The sequence below is a fragment of the Pectinophora gossypiella genome, chromosome 7 (assembly GCF_024362695.1).
Source record: "Pectinophora gossypiella chromosome 7, ilPecGoss1.1, whole genome shotgun sequence".
Lineage (NCBI taxonomy): Eukaryota > Metazoa > Arthropoda > Insecta > Lepidoptera > Gelechiidae > Pectinophora > Pectinophora gossypiella.
The window spans coordinates 8,923,190-8,943,751 of NC_065410.1; the positions used below are offsets into that span (position 1 = coordinate 8,923,190).

At 39.8% G+C, this 20,562-nt stretch overlaps 2 protein-coding genes and 1 long non-coding RNA gene across 38 annotated transcripts in view; 2 read left to right on the forward strand and 1 right to left on the reverse strand.

The window, feature by feature from the left end:
- The first annotated feature begins 1,231 nt into the window (after positions 1–1,231).
- LOC126368001 (glycogen phosphorylase) lies at positions 1,232–11,781 on the forward strand. 2 transcript variants are annotated; one of them, XM_050011835.1, is made up of 10 exons: positions 1,232–1,389; positions 1,534–1,777; positions 2,054–2,285; positions 4,061–4,245; positions 6,912–7,023; positions 7,246–8,363; positions 8,554–8,661; positions 8,959–9,137; positions 9,866–10,067; positions 10,766–11,781. In XM_050011835.1, exons 2-10 carry the CDS (start codon positions 1,538–1,540, stop codon positions 10,916–10,918), a joined length of 2,529 nt encoding a protein of 842 aa, XP_049867792.1. In that variant the 5' UTR covers positions 1,232–1,389; positions 1,534–1,537; the 3' UTR covers positions 10,919–11,781. The 2 variants fall into 2 exon arrangements, with proteins under 2 accessions (XP_049867792.1, XP_049867794.1); XM_050011837.1 differs by lacking the exon at positions 1,232–1,389 and having other exon boundaries at positions 1,453–1,777.
- Positions 11,782–11,861: 80 nt separating this feature from the next.
- LOC126368116 (uncharacterized) lies at positions 11,862–13,441 on the reverse strand. The gene is made up of 2 exons (XR_007566541.1): positions 13,341–13,441; positions 11,862–13,091 (listed from the first exon to the last, which is right to left on the reverse strand). It is a non-coding gene; the product is annotated as an uncharacterized LOC126368116 (long non-coding RNA).
- Positions 13,426–20,562, forward strand: part of LOC126367980 (Down syndrome cell adhesion molecule-like protein Dscam2) — a 65,347-nt gene continuing 58,210 nt past the window's right edge. For all 35 annotated transcript variants that reach the window (XM_050011790.1, XM_050011788.1, XM_050011775.1 and 32 more), the window contains exons 1-2: positions 13,426–13,523; positions 19,755–19,929. In XM_050011790.1, coding sequence (XP_049867747.1) covers positions 19,881–19,929 — 49 coding nt within the window. In that variant the 5' untranslated portion in view covers positions 13,426–13,523; positions 19,755–19,880. The remainder of the gene's footprint in view (positions 13,524–19,754; positions 19,930–20,562) is intronic.

Below are 20,562 nucleotides of genomic sequence, written 5' to 3' on the forward strand. Positions count from 1 at the left end.
AGATACCCTTTCATATATACCAAAAATAACAAGACAGTACAGTCTGCGCCAATGGACAAAAAAAATTATTTAGAAAAATTAATTGAGACATACTGAACTGATGCTGGATGTTGATGTAGTCGTTGAAACGAAGAATAGTGACGTGATGAACTACGAATAAATATATGGGCTGGATCCTATCCATCCGATTTGGCAAACATCTCTGCTTTATTGGAATGTCTTTGCTTCTCCTGATAAAAATGCTATCTATAGTTTTACAGTATTTCGTTGTTTCAGAGTACTCTAAACCGATGCGCATGCATAAAGTCTTTGATGTGGGTGGAAGAAGCAAAATTGATGAGTCAGGATCGTAGTAAGTGGAATTCCGTGGACTCTGCCTACCCCAACGGTAAATAGGCGTGATCTTATGTATGTAGAGTTTAGTCTTTAAAGACTACATGGGTAGATTGGGTGGGATGAGAGTACATCGTATTATTTTAATACACGTCACGTCACGTCGTTATGTATCAGTCATCCCGTGATCATGGCACTTGCAACAGTGTCGAAATATCGGGAGTCTCATATCCCCATTTAAACGCGGTAAGAACCCGTTATTATGTGCTTTAATCACGTCACGTCAATCATTTATTATAGACACATATATTAAAATAAATAAATATTTTCAACAACTAAGACATTTATAATAAATTATTTTATTCATGTTTAAATGTCAAATTATTGAACGAAAAAGTTGAATGTGTTGTTTTTAGACGAATATACAAAAGTCAAACATTTTGATTTTGACAGTTGTATGTATTGGTTGTTGACAACCGATCAGCTGTCAGGCTTTTTGGCGGGAGGCGGGAACGGGACAGTTGCTTTCTTCATTGAATAATCTAAATAATTAATACGAAGTGGTGTTTTGTGGTTAATGATCGCATTAAGTTAGTCGGAAGACATTCGCGAGTGTTATTATATTGGAGTATTCAATAAACAAAGTGTATCTGCCTATTTTCGCTTCGTGTCAGGAAGCCGCTTCATAACTCAAAAGTTTATGCGGACTTTTGAGTTAATTCGTTTGGGGTTCGGAGTAGGAGTCTACTCCGAGGGTGGGGGCTTAGGTTTCATCATCATCACCTTTCATCATTTCATTAATCATCAAGAAAAAAAATACGTCAGACATGGCTGTATGGGCATAGTTCCCTTTGCCTTACCCTTCGGGGAAAACCAAACAAAAAAAAAAAAAAAAAAACGATCAGCTGTCACTTTCGTTTTAATAAATTACATCGAAATTTTGAATTAAACTAACCAGAAAATACTAGTGTAAAACCAGAATTCATTAATTCTGGTGCAAATTATTTGTGCTATCAATTAGAATTGTAGTGGTGGACAATAGCAGCAGCAAGAGCGGTATGATGCTTTTATTTTACGTTTGACCTTGTGAAGGTGACCGATATCGCCGAGTACTTTGTTACCTACCTAGTATACAGCGGCGATAATATTGCCGGTTGCGTTAGTCTGGGTTCTGTGGCTGTACTAAGAGGGTTGTTGCAGAAACATGAGCGTGCAGACGGATCACGAGAAGAGAAAGCAGATCTCCGTGAGGGGCATCGCTTCTGTTGAGAATGTGACTGAGGTGAAGAAGGCGTTCAATCGCCATGTTCATTACACCCTGGTAAAGGACAGGAATGTGGCGACTCCGCGCGACTATTACTTCGCTCTGGCTCACACTGTCAGGGACCACCTTGTCTCCCGTTGGATCAGAACACAGCAGTATTACTATGAAAAGGATCCCAAGGTAACTATTTGTGGTTTTTATTTATTGTACCTACATCAATATTTTTTAACTGTATTTAAATTAAAGGATTTTACTTGTTTATAATATCTTAACAAGCATGTTTCATTAAAAAAATATTGGGTTTGAAATAATGAGAAAACAACAAATTATTCCATTTTTGAGAATAATCATTAGGAAAATAATTTCATCAATAAAAATTTCCAAATTTTTTATTGAGAATTTTGCTCAAAAATTATATCAATTGACAGGTTTTTAAATAATTCCATTTTTTTACAGCGTGTGTACTACCTTTCACTGGAGTACTACATGGGCCGGTCTCTGCAGAACACTATGATCAACTTGGGTATCCAGGGCACCGTAGATGAGGCCCTCTACCAGTTAGGTCTGGACATTGAAGAGCTGGAGGAGCTGGAAGAAGACGCTGGTCTGGGCAATGGAGGTCTCGGCCGTCTAGCTGCCTGCTTCCTTGACTCCATGGCTACTCTGGGTCTAGCTGCTTATGGCTATGGTATGTATTACCCATAATTGTAAAGTCATTTATGTACCATAAAAGGTAAGCAATGAAAAGTTTATCAAGGTAAGCAACTAAACTATGTATTACTACATATAGGTTTATTGCTTTCAATAAAGAATTATTTATTATAAATCTGATAATCTTAATCATACATAATCAAAGTCTTTGCATTTATAATGAATCTAATAATGGTTTTTCTTTGTAGGATTACTTTTTATTATATAAAGTTAAAAGACCATTTAAAGTGATTTTTTATGGAATTATTCTTTACTATTTTTATTAATTACTATCAGTACTTATTGAATTATTTATAGCTATAAATACGGTCTACACTTTTTCATTTATATTTTTTTAATAGAACAAAATCTGTAAATGTCTGGCACATTTTCCCTCTACTACATTACAAACCCTGTAATGGGCATTTACATTTTAACACACAGAAATAAATGTGGTGTTGTGTTTATGAGATGAAGTCATACCATTGGCAGCAAACTGCAATTAAATATTTACAATGAATTTTAATTATAAATAGGATGTTTGAAATCTTTGAACTTAGTAGTCAAGCTAAGCTTAAGCTCATAGAAAAAAAATGTAATAGGCTACTTGACAACCTAGTCAAATGAGATACTTGTTTCCGAAAAGTTTTCTTTGGAGTTTGTATGGAAATATTCCCCTGTGACGTCAGCAATAAAAGCGGTCAAATGTCGTACTAATTGTTTCTTCATTTATAAATAAAATTCGAAAATAAGTCGAAAAGTAAATTGAGATAGATTTTTTATCATCTTAGACTGACTTCTATTTCTAGATTAGAATTTTATAATTTATCTTTGACACAGGCTCCAAATTGCAGTTACATGTCTTTTACGAAGATTCGGACAATGAATCGAATCAATTGAGTTAGTTGACAACATGTTTTGGCGCCGTGCCAATTATATATCTCCGACCGCATGGACGATACCAAATCTCGTATAACTTTCCATCGCAAATAGAAGTAGAAAGCATTTTCAGGAATTATTCAAGCTATGTTTACAAAATGACGTAGTCACACGTCTATCTCAGATACCGCTACAAATTGACTCATATTATAAACATCTTGTGTGAAGGAGTATAAAAATAAGATGAACCTTGTTCACAACTTTTATTTGACCCAAAGAGCTCATAAAAAGTATTCTTGTGACCTTCAGCGGTCGTTGTCGCTCTCAACTGTAATTATAGGATAACATTCTCTAGTTCACATGATCTACATCAATGATACTCACGCCACGGTTCATGATTGAAATTACTCATGAAGGCTATCCCTAACAGTAATCGAAATAAGTCGGAATAAAAAATGAAACGAGACTATTTTTATTAGCATTAAATCATAATATACCATAAGCTTACGACTTCATCCCAATTGTGATAGTCAGAGTTACATTCATTTACGCCTCACCGAGCTTTATGTAAAAATCGATTTCACTAATATTAATTTTATAGAAACGATAGAGAGGTACTCCCAAGTTTCTACTAATAGTTTTATCACTTCCTTGGGGTCATTGACGTTTTATAACGTTCGCCACAGTAGGTAAGTACCTATTACATTTATTTTTTCATTCATAATTGGTTTTAATTGAAACCTATACCCTTCATAATAGGAATTTTGAAGTTATCAATGAAAAAAGTAGTTTCCATTGACGTAATCTCTCGTGTCGGTTGAGTTCACTGAACGTTGGTTCTGGTGTTAGGGTTATTGAGCCGCTATATTTTGAGCCCTAATATTGTTCCTTTAGGTATCAGATACGAGTACGGTATCTTCGCCCAGAAGATCGAGAACGGCGAGCAGCAGGAGGAGCCGGACGACTGGCTGCGCTACGGCAACCCGTGGGAGAAGGCGCGGCCTGAGTTCATGCTGCCCGTCAACTTCTATGGCCGCGTCGTCGACACGCCCGACGGCAAGAAGTGGGTCGATACGCAGGTATACCTCAAAACCATCCACTTTTAGGCATCGCTGCATCCTTACAACACACACACATACATAAATATTCCGTGGTCTCTGTTTACCCCAACGGGAAATAGGCGTGATCTTATGTAGGTATGAATACATTCATAAACTCACGCCTGCAATCCATAAAGGAAAAAATAATAATAAAAACACTTTATTGCACACAAATTCACAAAACATTTACAGGATAAACTTATTCTAAGGTGGGCAAAGGCGGCCTTATCGCTAAGAGCGATCTCTTCCAGACAACCTTCGGCAAAGGATATGGTACATTTGTACAGCTGCAGTGTAGCGCGCAGATACGACACAAACTAAACTAAAAAAAAAAAACACCAAAAAAACTAAAACTTAGTATACTATACTAACGTATCATACCATATGGGCGAGGGACTGAGCACCTGACAATGGTGACGGTGAATGATGGATACGAAGTATTGGGATATGTATGGAGACATCCAAGCAACCTCTACTTTTCCGTTTTCCTGCAGAAAGTCTGTTGATTGGCAAAGGAAAGCCTAAATCCTTGTATGATCCGATCGCGATCCGACGCTTCATAATCATTCTATCTTCTTCCATCGTGTAAGTTGTGATGTAGTTGACCAACCTCATCAACCCTAGTGTCAGGGTTATTATTGTAATGCCTAGGTACGTACTTACATCAGTAATTATTAACCGGGACCAACGGCTTAACGTGCCTTCCGAAGCACGGATCATCTTACTTCCGGATATTCGGATGATCAGCGTATAATGTCTTAAGTAAACTATCCTAAGCAAACTAGGTATCACAAAGAGATTTTTGTGACCGGGATCGAACCCGGGAGCTTCGGATAGTACAGTATAATTATACTATGAACAGACTTAAATAGTGAAAATGATGCTATTTCAGTCAAATAGGCCTAGGCCTGGTAAACCGAATAACACATAGGGAGCATTAAGCTCGCCACTGGTGCTAATTCCTGTAAATACCATTTAATTTTATTTTAAGTTATATCTGTCCTTTTCTTATCCGCCGAAAAGGAAAGGGACGGGTAATCGACAAGCATAAAATTTATGGAACACACGTCAATTTTAAGCACAAATCTAAACCAACCGTCTAAAAATTTTACGTCAGTCAATAACTCGACACATTAATTTACTCATTCTTCCTAAAATTAAGAGCTGTGAATCATCCGTCCCTTTCCTTTTCGACGGATACGAAAATGACGGATATAACCTAAAATAAAATTAGGCGGTGTCTGCAGGAATCGGGGCCACTATATTTCTAATTGGGGTAATCAAAGGTGCATACATACATTCATCGCATGATGAACTAAGTCCCCACACGTCACCGAGTTTAACGCCCGCGCTTTGCGGTACCCGCATAACAACCATATCTAAAATTCATTCAGGGTAAATTGAATAATTGTGAAAACATTAAAATGAGTATTTACTTCCGTCGTCTTATCAATACACTCATTCACCACGTATCAATACAATGACCTTTGAGACGTAACGTTATGCATCTTGTTGTTATGTGATAATGCGAACTATTTATTTGCACGATCGCAATATTAGATAAACATAATTATCTGGAATTATTTATGCTATTAGTTGTCATAATATTGTTCCATGTTTTACGAGAATGGGAAGGAGATAAACATGTAGTATAAACTGATTAGATATAAAAGATTATCAATAATAAGGTTATTATTAATAATAACAGTAATAAGGTTAAGAATGGGTCAAGAACATTAAGTAATGAATGTTCCTTAGAAGAGTTCCACATTTTGTGTATTTAAATTTTCTGTGTATTTTTATCTTTAAGTAGGTATGTGTTTTTATGAACAATAAAGTGTTTTACACTATATGGTAATGTTGCAATAAAAAAAACTACTTGCCGATGTAATGGTTACGTTGACTCTGATTGGCAAAGCAATCTTAATCTATCATCTTGTCATAACAAAGTAGATAAAAATTCTAGTTATAGGTAATCAACTCTGTACATTAGGTACATCGTGATAACCATTCCTCTTTTTATAAAACATCATGATCGCAACGTTATCAGCTGAGTCATACGTGATTTCGGCGTTCATAAATATTTATCGTGAAATAAATTCTTCAATAGTAGCCAGCTATCGTGGCTTCATATGATAATTGTCTACAATCGTGTTCTAACACGAGTAGGTATTGCTATAATTAGGTATATATAAGGTCTATAAACGGTATTGTGTTCTCAAGTAATAACGAATGCCTCCTCACATGCGGCTATCACTTGAACAAACCCTAAAATATTCGTTGAATGAGCATCTTCTTTCCACCAACTCGCAGAGGAGCAACATGGTGAATGCTTCATACCCCCACAGGTTGATTGAGGGCAGGCCTGTGCCCAGAAGTGGGACGTATATAGGCTGTTTATGTTGTAAGCTTCTTTAACTCATAAGGACGGGAATTCCAAACATTAGTTCAACAATAGGGATCGAATATACAAGTGACTTTTTACGTTTTTAATGTACTACATACATACTCTACTCACGCCCGTATCCTTACCGAAATCTGCACGATCATAATTCGAAACTTTCGCTATTGAGGGCTTAGCGTACCAACTCCTATGATGTTTCCATTCAATGTTTCCTAAGTAAATCAAGTATTTTAATGCCTAGGTGGTGTTTGCTATGCCATACGATAACCCCATCCCCGGTTACAACAACAACGTGGTGAACACCCTGCGGCTCTGGTCCGCTAAGAGCCCCATCGACTTCAACCTCAAATTCTGTAAGTACGAGCACATACTAGCTAGGGTCATGATGTGTCTAGCAACACTGATAATAATCAAAATAGAACAAACTCTTCAACTAAAGTCCAAGTCTAATAAATGATGTCACGGTCTTTTGATTTAGTTATTTATTCAGTTATGATCCGAGTTGACATCTTGTCTAGACCAGCAATTTAGTAACGCAACAATAGAATATATATATGATTCCTTTACTTTTTCAGTCAACTCTGGTGACTACATTCAGGCCGTACTGGACCGCAACGTCGCAGAGAACATATCCCGCGTGCTGTACCCCAATGACAACTTCTTCGAAGGCAAGGAGCTGCGTCTGCGCCAGGAGTACTTCATGTGCGCCGCCACGCTGCAGGACATCATCCGCAGATACAAGGCGTCCCAGTTCGGCAGCCGCGAGGCCGTCCGCACATCCTTCGAACACCTCCCCGAGAAGGTCGCCATTCAACTCAACGACACCCACCCCGCCCTCGCCATTCCCGAACTTCTAAGAATCTTGATCGACATCGAGAAAGTTCCCTACGATGAGGCCTGGAAACTGGTGGTGAAGAGCTGCGCGTACACGAACCACACCGTGCTGCCCGAGGCGCTGGAGAGGTGGCCGTGCTCCATGATGGAGAACGTGCTGCCGCGGCACATGCAGCTCATCTACCACATCAACTTCCTGCACCTGCAGGAGGTGGAGAAGCGCTGGCCCGGCGACTTCGACCGCATGCGCCGCATGTCGCTCATCGAGGAGGAGGGCGACAAGCGCGTCAACATGGCCAACCTCTGCATCGTCGGCTCGCACGCCATCAACGGCGTCGCCGCCATTCATTCCGATATCCTCAAGAAGACCGTCTTCCGCGACTTCTACGAGATGTGGCCAGAGAAGTTCCAAAACAAGACCAACGGGATCACGCCGCGCCGGTGGTTGCTGCTGTGCAACCCCGGGTTGTCTGATCTGATCTGCGACAAGATCGGCGAGGAGTGGACCGTGCACCTGGACAAGTTGAAGGACCTGAAGCGGTGGGCCAAGGACCCGGCGTTCCAGCGCGCGGTGATGAAAGTGAAGCAGGAGAACAAGTTGAAGCTGGCGGCGCTGATCGAGCGCGACACGGGCGTGAAGATCAACCCGGCGTCCATGTTTGACGTGCAGGTGAAGCGCATCCACGAGTACAAGCGGCAGCTGCTGAACATCCTGCACGTGATTACGCTGTACAACCGCATCAAGCGCGACCCCGGCGCCGCCTTCACACCGCGCACCGTCATGATCGGAGGCAAGGCCGCGCCCGGCTACTACATCGCCAAGCAAATCATCGCTCTCGCCTGCGCTGTTGGCAACACCGTAAGCTTTATTGTTATACTTACATTCTTATCTTTCCAAATCTTCGTTCTGGAGTGGATATAATGAACCGGTGATAAATTATCAGCCCATCATCGTCTAAATATCATATAGTCTTTAGAAATTGTGGTCCGGGGTCCTTATATAATTGTTTTTTGTTTTATATATCTAATATTTCCTCGCTCCCTGTCAGGTGAACAACGACCCCGACGTGGGCGACAAGTTGAAGCTGATCTTCCTGGAGAACTACCGCGTCACGCTGGCCGAGCGCATCATGCCGGCTGCCGACCTCAGTGAGCAGGTATGTCGCTACTTCTCTAATTTGTTTAGCCGCGCAGAGCTAACACACATGTATAGTTGCTATTGCGGGTCTCTTTCGGAGACTTTCGGGTCTTGCGTTAAGATCTTCAAGACAGTCAAAGCAATTCCGATTTGACAGCAAATCGCCAATCCAATCACTGAGTGACAAACTCTTAAGACACGCAACGCATGCCGAAACCACGAGTAGATAAAAGTACCGTTACTTTTGAAGATAGGTTTTTGAATTAAGTAAATAAATAAACGACTTTCTGTAAAAAAAAGTCCTTTTGCACTATAGATCTCAACAGCGGGCACGGAAGCTTCAGGCACGGGCAACATGAAGTTCATGTTGAACGGCGCGCTGACCATCGGCACCATGGACGGAGCCAACGTCGAGATGGCCGAGGAGGCGGGCGAGCACAACTTCTTCATCTTCGGCATGAGGGTCGACGACGTTGAAGCCCTGCAGCGCAAGGGGTGAGTTTACACAGACACCAAACAGCTTATACTTTTGACCAGACTTATTGTTACTCGCCTTAACACAGTGGTTCTAGGGTCATCAAAAAAATGGCTGAAGGTGCGTTTTCACTAATATGGATTGGTGCTGAGATTTGCAGTTCGACTAAATTCAGCGTGCCAGATAAAACGCTCTATGGCTCTCTCGTTTAAGGTTGTTAGTCGTTTCCTGGACATTTCCACACGAGAAGTGCAAATAGCACTACAAATTATTTAACTGTTCTATAAATTTATTCGCGGGTGTAAATGGTAGAGTTGGAAGAGGAAGACCGCGATCAGATCCAGGATATTTAAAGAAAAGCCAGATATATACATACATACATAAACTCACGCTTATTTCCCACCGGGGTAAGCAAAGACTATAGAATTCCATTTGCTTCGATCCTGACACACTTCTCTAAAGGCCAGATCAATAGTACTCTAAACCGACGAGCATGAATGAAGTCTTTGATGAGAGTGGAGGAAGCAAAGGTGGTATGTCAGGATAGCAAGTGGAAAACCGTGGTCTCTGTCTACCCCAAAGGGAAGTAGGCGTGTGAAGACCAAAACCCATGTATGTATGTATGTATAAAAAGCTCGGTGAGGTGTAGGTACTTAGTTCATCTTGCAATGGATGTACCTCTACACCAATTGAGATACAGTCGTGAACTCATGTTATGTTGTGTACTAATGTAAACCCTCTGTTCCAGGTACAACGCATACGAATATTACGAGCGCAACCCGGAGCTGCGGCAGTGCATTGAGCAGATCCGCAGCGGTTTCTTCTCGCCCGACCAGCCGGGCCGGTTCGCGCACGTGGCCGACGTGCTGCTCAACCACGACCGCTTCCTGCACCTGGCTGACTTCGACGCCTACATACAAGCGCAGGACAAAGTCGCTGCCGTCTATCAGGTAAGAGTTCGAAGATCTGTAAGCTCTTTTCTTGACCATCCGGCAACCACGACGTCTAGACAAGGTAGCTGCCGTAAGAATAGGCTAGATGGCAAAGATTGCCATTTGACTAGATAGTCAAATGAGCATTGACCTCGTATGTAAACAAATAGACTACCAATCTGTGTAAAAAAGTGTTCGCGGGGCTTCTTGTCACTAATCGACGGCGTGTCGAATTTAGTCGCTATGGGCGTAATGACGACACTGTAAAACTAATCTACTTGTTCTTTATTTTAAAAATAACATCTTTATTTGAAGGAACGAACTTAGACTACCTACATAATTGAATGCATACGTATGTACAACACAGTTCGGACGCTTTTTCAGAGAAAATCCTTAGCGATTGTAAGTCTATTTCTTTATAGTATGTCAGTGCAAATACTTTTTACGAAATATCGAAACAAGAAACTCGTATGGAAATACTTATAGTGATGGCGTTATCAGTAACCGTAGTCAATCGTCGTACTCATTGTTGCGTAACTCGTAAATCTCGTAATTTAAATTCGTCAATAAGTCAAACTAAAATGAGATTGTTTTTGATCATTTTAGATTGGCTTAGATTTCTATATTGGCATTTTTGTGAAAACGGAGTAAATGCTAGGGAAATGATGATGATTTTTGACCTAAATATTTTCGCTAATGTCCCTTTCTCCCCGCAGAACCAAGCGAAATGGGCGGAGATGGTGATTGAGAACATCGCGTCGTCCGGCAAGTTCTCGTCTGACCGCACCATCGCGGAGTACGCGCGCGAGATCTGGGGCGTCGAGCCGTCCTGGGAGAAGCTGCCCGCGCCGCATGAGGTGCAGGGTTAAGTGTCCACCGACGACCGCGGTAGACTTTAACGGGGGGCTCTGAGGGTGATTTCTATCAAAGCGGAGAGGAGAGGAGATATGCGGAATCGACCAATCACAGCGCGGGAAGACGTTCTGTTGTTTTTTCCCTCGCGGTGATTGTTCGATTACTGCATATCTTCGCTTTGATGGAAACCCAACCTTGGGACCAATTAACCACTTGCTGAAAGACTGACTGATCATACCTGCCCGACAAGTACTAGGTAGGCAAACAGATAGTTAACAACAAGTGGTAAAATGGGCCCTTAGTCACGTTACTACTTTCTACGAATCATTTCGATGATTTGCAGAAATGTTGCTTCTGTCTATCGATATCGACCACCCTGGTTAGATTCTACTTGGACACCTACATAAACAGGCTATAATATAATGTTCCTTTACCTCGGCCTAACTTTAACCCTTTAACTCCCGTTGTGAAGGCCAAGGGGTTAATACTATCTGCACGAAACTATATAGCCGCTCCTTTCCTGCAAAGGTTAGTAGTACACCTTGTCCAGGACAGGAGAGAATTACCCGTTTTATTCTACACAGAAGGCACAGGCACCTACGCCGGTAGAGCCTTGTCTCTAGTAGTTATTAAAAAAAAAGAAAACCTCATCGATTAAACATCCTAGTTCGAATTTAACAGAATTTATTACAAATACCTGTCTCGGTTATTCCTATGAAATCCGCACAATAAAATCGATTTTATTTGAAGTGAAATAAGATAACTTTCTGTCAATAAAATAGTAATTGAATTAAAGGAGACCTGATAATGGAATCTTATTGTATGCCATTCTTGTAAACTCTTAAAGAACGAAAGCCTTGGTGCTAGTGTTTTTCTTTTTTTGAAAAAAAAAAATGAAAAAAAGATATTGCAACTTGTCAAGATTTTATATTTACAAAGATCTTATTTTTCCAGTGAACTTCCTCCATACTACTTTCCTGTCTAGTCCATAATATTTCAGCGTGTCTATTTGGAGTAGTAATTTGAAATATGCGCTTGCAATCATCCAAGTATCGCACTATTATGTAGCAAAGTTATGCCTTAACAAATAATATAAAAAATAAATAATAGTTAATACATAATTTATTGATGTTAGAATTTAGAGTCAATTTGAAGGAATATAAAATGTTAAAGAATTATAACATTATGTACACTCACTCTATTCATATTTTCATAATGTTTTATGTGTATTTTGTTGAGATTATTATAAATATTTATCGAAAGAGGTGATGAAGTAAGATAAATAAGTGTGAAGCAGCTACATACATAATATTTCATATCAAATATTTTACAATTTATTTACTAGTAAAATTATGTGCCATTGGTATATTATTTTAAGTACATTTTGATCATCTCACGTAATCATTGTAGTGTAAGGATAAATTAATATTTACGTTTATGTGCCATAAAATCTACATCAGAGACGTTTTAAAGTTGGTTTTTATAATAATTGTACCTATAATGTTTTCGAGTGTTTTATACAAATGCAAACATACTGCCCTAGCAACTGTTAGGTGTACTGACATGTACTGTTATATTACTCTGATATTATTTTTAATAAACTACTATATAAAAGGTCGGAGTTTTATTTAAAATGAAATTTATTTTTAGTCAACAATATGTAAATCTAAAGAGTATTTTATACAGAAGCATTGTTCCGGTCCCAATTTTTATTCTCTAGTGTGAACTCTACTCTTACATTAATGCGATACAGTTCAAATACGACATCCGAATTAACTAATGCTTAGAAATGCTGTGTAATTCAAATATTCTTTATAAATTGAACGCAAATTCTCAGCGATACGAGATGAAGAACGAAATGCATATGATTTGCCTTTATCTTTAAGAATTATGAATACATTGCTTGGATCGTTAAGGAACTGTTATAAGGACTGTTTATATCCGATCGATGTACGACGAAACATTGCTAGGCACGGGTGACGCGTGCGTACGTACGTACGATAATCGCCCCCGGAGAGTCCTTGCGCGCGCAATTCTTGTCCTGCGAATCTTGCCACCCCGCGCCTCTCCCGCTGACCCTGCATCCCCCGCGTGGGCGCCACCCCCTGCTTGCTGTCGAAAGGGACGACGGAACCATCTGTCTTTATCTCAGCTGGACTATACTCGAGTGACGTGAGGACTGACTTCCTAGTCAGGTAGAACAGAACAGCAGACAATACTGGGTAAGACATTAAAATAGTTAATTTACAAATATAGAATATAATTCATGGGTACCTACTGCATAGGTACATAACACTTTTTAATCCATTAATTTTGTCTGATTTATTTATTAATTATCGTGTTACTTAATTACTTACATGTAAAAAGCATTTAATGTGCAGCAACGCACTACACGTTATCAAAATCTAACTAAATAATATTAAATCAGTAACTTACGCGTTAACTTGAAGTTCGAGTATAGTCCCGAATTCGAATGTCATCGGCCGTTTCATAGCTGTAGGTACTTGTGAGTCACTCCGCGTCTATCGCTTGGACGGGTTGGTTGTGCCACTCGTCTGCCGCGTGTGTTGTGGTTGCAAGTGTGTGGCGCAGCTCTGAGCCGCCGCTCCATCCTCGCAGGTAACTTCCCACCTTACCGCACAACCCGCAATAATACCTTTGTGTGATAAAAGTGATTTTGCGAACCACCCCGCCGCCGGTACGAACGCGCGGCTACGATCGATAACGATGTTGTCTTTCTTGACCGCGTAGTCGCTCATATCAGCCCTCATTACATTAGTCAATATATTTTGCATACAATGTTGTGATAATATACCGTCAATCCTATTTATAACGTTGCTAAAGACGTCTGATTTGGACGGTTTAATATACAAAACTACTGCTCTGCGTCGACCATGTGTGCGTAAGTCGCAGATCGTACTCCGCTAGGAGTTTCATACGATTTTCGTAGCACTATGGAAATAAAAGTGAATGGATATCATTTATCACCAGTGACCATTCACAAACTATGGTTTCGTAGTCTAGAAAAGCCAAAACATTCAGTGGGCGGCGGATGTTGGGAAACAGCGGCCGGTCACATTTTGTAATGTATTGATTTTGGCTGATTTGAACTCTCAATATAACTTTTTTAAAACTTTTATGACGTTCTATAACAACTGTGTAGCGATTTATTGTGGAGTTCATAACAAAAACGTGACAATTTTAAAATTACTCAATTGTAAGTATTCCAGAAGACGACATGTCTTCTCTTATTCGCTATACTAACACTTAGTCGGTTTCTTATAATCCGTGGGTACGTAAGCAATAGAAGACATGATTCACACTCACTAATACCTAATCTAATCAAAACATGCGACCGCAATCCTCCGGTCATTTTCAATATAACTTGCAAAATAACCATGCTTTTACTAGGTACTACATTACCTACATAAATGAATTCATAGTCTTCTAATCTATTATAATACTCATCGAACGTAATCGTACCCATAGACTTGGAATTTTTCACGCCGAATCGTACCTACCTACACCTACAAGTAATTATGAATTTCTGAATTAGTATTTAATATGTTTCTGGCTCTACCTATAGACCTTTACGATTAAGATAGTAATTTACTGCAGTTAAACCTAAATGGTGAAACTCCAGCGAGTTATTTGCTATCCGAGCTTTCGCTGTGGAAATCGCTGCCTTTCCATATTCACGTCGTCATACTCACTGCTACAAAAAGCCTAGTAATGACAGTTCATTCCTAAGAAAATCTCACACGTAGATACTCTGGCAAATCGTCTGTATATAATATGGCGGATGATTCTGAGAAATGTTGCTTATCACGTTTGCGAAGTGAGTGTGAAGGGAAAACATTTGGTCGGCCATTAATTTCGGCGGAGGGCCGCTCGACCCTCAGCCCTCCTGGCACGACGACCTTCCCCCAAATACGGACTGTACAGGGGTAAGGGCGAAACACGTGAAATGAGCCCTGCATACACATATCTAATACCATATGCAAATGTATGAATACTTACTTTCAATCTGTAGGCCCACAAGAATAACAACACTAACTTAATTCGATAGCCGAACTTTCTCATATTTCCTTACTCGTAGCGTTCGTGTAATAGTTTGATATTTTGTTTTCGACCCAAAATTTTCGATGTTCAAAACGTGTCGTAATTATGAATCAGATTACGAACACATGGTGCGTCCAACCAAACATACAAGTTGGCAGCAGGTGCAAAACGCTCAAAAGCTGGCTAAACAAGTTTTTATAAGGACGTTGTCGCAGGTAGAGCATTTCGTTTAGTCCTTTAAATGTATTTTTGTGAATTGCGATGAATTACTTTCTTGCAAGTTCTTTGTGACAATGAACTATACTTGTTATGTCGTTTAAGATCCGAGCAAGAATCGACCGTCAATTTCTAAACAATCGGGTATTTATTTAAACAACTTATATTTTATCTGGAAACTCAGGAAAGTAAAATACAACTACGTACCTATGTTTTCGTTACTATATAAAACAAACGCGTTATCTTTGCTGTACGAATGTCAGTAGTTACTATATTAATAAATACGACTAGGTAGGTATAATTAGTGTTACATAAATCTAACATCGACTAAGTAAATGGACCGGCCAATCCTAATTTCTTCCTCAAAAGATTCTATTAGAACAGCATCTCGCTAGGCTCTATTGAACTTCTAAATTGCCAATTTGCTCGGTGAATGCTTGTTAACTCGGTCTTGTTTGGCGAATATGAAATTTCAAACTGTTTTGCAACAGCGCGCGCCGATTTTTGTAAACATCGCGATCCTCAAATTACAAAACCAATGAAATACCTACTTCTATCTACGTGAATATGCCGAGGTATAAAAAGATGGTAATCAGAACGTCGTCGTACCCATCACGTACAAGTATACGACTGTTTGCGACATTCAGCGTAAGGTGAGAGGGGGTGCGTGGGATGAGGACATTGCTGGATGAACGGCATCCACCCTCTCTGGGGGGGTGGCCGAGGACGACAGCCTCCCAGACGGCTTGGAGCGCAGGGTGGCGATCAATTCCTCCTTTACATATAAGATTTGTGAAGGAGATTTGTGCCGGCTAAGAATTCAATAACACCGAGACAGCTTTATCGACGACTTGAAGGAAATCGAAAAGCAATTCGAAATGAACTGAAAAATGTTACAACAACATTATTATCCGCTTATGTGACTCAAACAGATAAGGGTTGCGTTAATAACATAGATAGTCAGCTGATATCTGTGCCAAATCGATAAAACTGGTAACTTCAGTAGTATTCAATAAAGACGTATAGTAACTGTTTGCGAGGAACATTTTAACTGCCCCACTCTAACGGATATAAACGTTCGATCGTGAAACCCAAACACGACCGAACGCTGGCCATTTCTGGATAATGGAGCCAGAAATAACCTTCCGTCACTCAACGTTGGGTGCTCCGTACCTTATTCCAATACGTAGTTCGCACTGCAGCCTGTCAATAACCGAATGATGAGAGTACGCATCTATGCTGAAAAAGCTTGACGATTTTGAAGCGTTCATTAATGCATTTCCAATGCATTGCTATTCCAATCACTTTGTCAAGTTAGAAGGTTATCGAAAAATTAATAACAACTACTTACATCAGAACAGTATGATATGAAATTTTAGTGACTGAGTCATGTATGACAAAAATATACATGACTAAGATATTAAAATTTTAAAATAAGTAAACGAGCAGTAACTACTAAAAAGAAAAATAATAGAAGCTACCTATAGCTAGCTATAAGTAAATTTTGATAAATTAGATAGATATTTGGTCATTTATAAGCGCTGGCTGACTCCAAAATAAACATCGCCCCATCGGCGCACGAGCAGGATCCGGTGCTAAATTGCTTGAGACTCAAATTGACGTGATGATGTCACTGTCAACCGTTAACTTGCCGAGGACGATCGCTCCACTGTCACTTCTGTTGCAGAACACATTAAAATTATTTTACAATTAAAGATTTTGCTTTAAACTGATAAAGGTGAATTTACGTTGGTAAGTGTATGTTTGTACAGTGAATTAACCGAAGAGGAGTAGATTATACTACTAAAATAAATAAAAAACAAAACTAAAACAACCGCATCACAATTATAACTCTTCATTACTTGTTGTGACTGCTACAACCATTTGTAACTAGATACGATCACTGTTTAGCGTCGATTGATATCGCAGCTGTTTCTAATATCTATCTGTGGCTACTGAAAGCATCAGATTGTTTCATCTGTGTCACTGCACTGCACTACGCTCATTGAAACATGAGGCTGTACGAGGGGAGGTCAAAAAGTTCGCGGAATGAGGGGGAAGGGGGTCGAAATTAAACACGAAACTATTTTTCCTTTTCAATATATTCTCCCTTAACCTTAACACATTTTCCGGATCTATTAAATAATTTGTTTATTCCATCATAAAAAAAAGATTTCTCTTTGCTGTCAAAATAGGCCGAAATTGCAGACTTGACTTCTTCATCATCGCCAAATTTTCGTCCACGCAGTTCCTTTTTCATTTTTGGGAACAAATAATAATCGCTGGGGGCCAAGTCTGGACTGTAAGGCGGGTGGTTTAATTTTTCGAACCCGCATCGGTGAATGGCAGCCGTCGCAACATGGCACGTGTGGACGGGTGCGTTGTCGTGCAAAAGGAGCACACCTCTTGACAGCTTTCCTCTTCTTTTTTCCTTGATAGCCTCTTTCAATCTATCCAGTAAAGAAGCGTAGTAATGTCCCGTTATAGTCACACCACGATCTTTATAATCAATCAGCAAATACCTTCTGTATCCCAAAAAATAGTGGCCATGATCTTTCCGGCCGATTGTGACACCTTAACTTCTTTGGAGGAGGTGTGCCTTTTTTATGCCACTGCATCGACTCTTGCTTCGACTCAGGTTCATAGTGGTGAACCCAGATTTTATCTCCAGTAACAATCCGGGCCATAACTTCTTCCTTATTCTCTCCACAGAGCTCTAAAAACTGGCGAGAACACTCGACACGCTCGCTTTTTTGAAGTGGCGTGAGCATTCTTGGAACCCATCTTGCGCTGACCTTAGTCATCCCAAGATGTTGAAGTAGGATATTTAAAATACTTGTTTCGGATACACCGACCATTGCTGCAAGCTGCTTCTTCTTCAAGCGGGTATCTTCTAATACAAGTTTCTCTACTTTTTCGATGATTTCCGGTGTGGTGGCCTCAATGGGCCGTCCGGAGCGGGGGTCATCTTCAATCGACTCTCTTCCTTGCTTGAAAAGACTATGCCACTTGTAAACCATGGTTTTACCAGGGGCAGAGTCCGCGTAAACTGCTAACAGCTCTTGAAAAATCGTCTGAGCGGATTTTCCTTGCTTGGTGAGGAACTTAATGACGGCGCGGTGTTCAATTTTCTCCACATTCGCTGAGTTCTTCCCGATTCACTTGTTTGCTGGTCGATAGTTCAAACGTTAATGACCCGTTTTGCTTCAAACTTGGTACATATACTGTTAATGAGGTGTGCAACTAGCGGCTACCTATACGAGCAAACCAACCCCCTCCAACCCCTCAATTCCGCGAACTTTTTGACCTCCCCTCGTAGTTTAGTCAAGTGCTTACACTTCCAAGACAGAAACACGCGTTGTTTCTGACGCAGATTAGGTGTTATGTTATGCTTGGTTGTCAAAACAATGTATCCGCTCTTACCTACACTTAGCACTTTAAATATCCATAGTAACCATACATCCAACAGCTCCTACAAAACGCGACCCAGAATAAAACAAATTAATTTCTGTAATCTTGTTGATTCATCAAAACGTAAGCTCCCCTTTTTAATAAATTAAAAGAGGGAAAGAACACACGACGAAAAATTTGGGGCTCGACGCCCTAACTTTGTATGTTCGCTTTATTCTATTTTTAGCCTGTACTGACACTTTCCAATATCGTCCTTTCCATCCTTAATTATTAAAGCCCCAATAAGACAAACTATTACCGACTGGCTTCGTAATTTTAGTTATAAAAAGTTTCCCGGAAATTAGATTGTATTATTCAAAAAACAATACTCAAAAAGTGCGTTACCGATTCCCAGCAAGTTGGGGTCGAGTTGATGCGTATTTAACGAGTAACATAGCGTGACGGCGCACAGTTCCGCCCACCAACCAGCAGTTTATGAGATTTTCCAGTCCAAAAGCAATTTTGACCACTCTGCGTTACTAATTGACCTATTTATTCAGAAATAAACCCTCTATAAACACGGCAAGGGGCGCTGCGCTGCAGGTGCGTCCACATGAATGAACTATGTCAGTCAACTTTACAACATAGGAACCAAAAGCATAAAATAAGTAATACTACGTACCGAAAGTTAAAATACAGACAACGGATCACGAAAGTTGTAAACGATTTTCATTATTATTCGATAAGAGATTCTCACAATTTTAAGTTTATTTGGTAGGCAAGTATAGGAGCTCAAAGTGCTACTAAGTCTGTTTAAAAAGAGATTTCATTCTAACGACTTGCGGTAGTTTCAGAAAACATCACAAAAAGTGCACATTAGGGTAACTGTAATTTAATGCAATGAGAAGAGTTTGGACAGAAAGCTCGGTGTAGTAGGGGTACTTAGTTCATCTTGCGGTGGATGTACCACTGACTAGCCGAATTGGGCTTATGTAATTATATAATTATGTCATAAGCTTATGTTAGAAGAGTTTGAGTCGGTTCTGTAAAATATAGAACTGTGAAATCTTTAGGTTAGGTAAGCTGGCCTTTTTAAAATGGGATAACGCCAGGGATACGGCGATGATGAGAAGAGTTCGAATGAGTGCGATATAATCTAAATTATTTCTTTGTTTGTTTCAGATTCGGGCAGTGCCCGGCCGCACTTGCGGCGCATCGAGTTTTCTTTTTGTTTTGTTAGTGCCATTTTTTGTTCTGAGTTCTGCCAGTGACTAAAGTGCCCTGTGAAGTGTCCCAGTGACTGTGAACATGGCTATGTTTACCGGATTCACCGCCCTCGTGGTGCTGATCGCTTGTGGTAAGTTCACATTTTATTCTACTATCTACTATAATTGAATCACAGATACAAACGAGCCAAAAGCACAGGTACTTTTATAGGCATTATTGACGAAAATTTCTGTCCATTATTTGCATTAGAACTTGTTATCTTACTCGTTAATCGTTTTAGACTTTCAATAAGATAAACCTTGACTAGGCGGTCCAGTCGGATCTGGCTGCTATTAACTATTTATACAGAACTGGTTTCATTAAAGCTTGAGGCGGTCGTGGTTGGGTGATAAAATTGCACTGCGCTGCGCATCATTTGCGCTTAGCTTTATATCGAGGGTTGAAAGGCAAATGGGTTTAAGCGACAGTTTGTGAACTTTACAGGAGAGCCATTTAAAGTTTTATTTTTTCAAAAAAAATTCATATAAAAAAAACTACTGAATCAAAAGTGTTCAAAATGGTAAGAATTATTTTAAATTAAACGTTGCACAATTCTGTATTTATTTGGTTCGAAAAACACATCAGTTATAGATTTTAGAAGTCGCTTAATACAAAATGCCTCAATTGAACTAAATTACAGTTGAAGGAAAAACGGTTGATATCCACTAGAGCCAAATATTGGCTAAAAGCAAAATGCTTTAAGAGACCTCTCACTTATTAGTTT

Excerpts from the sequence above, each read along its gene's own strand:
- LOC126368001 (XM_050011835.1), top strand. The coding sequence starts at position 1,538 with ATGAGCGTGCAGACGGATCACGAGAAGAGAAAGCAGATCTCCGTGAGG. Across the intron at positions 8,364-8,553 it reads CCTGCGCTGTTGGCAACACC|GTGAACAACGACCCCGACGT; the intron begins GTAAGCTTTATT and ends GCTCCCTGTCAG. Across the intron at positions 9,138-9,865 it reads GAAGCCCTGCAGCGCAAGGG|GTACAACGCATACGAATATT; the intron begins GTGAGTTTACAC and ends CCTCTGTTCCAG.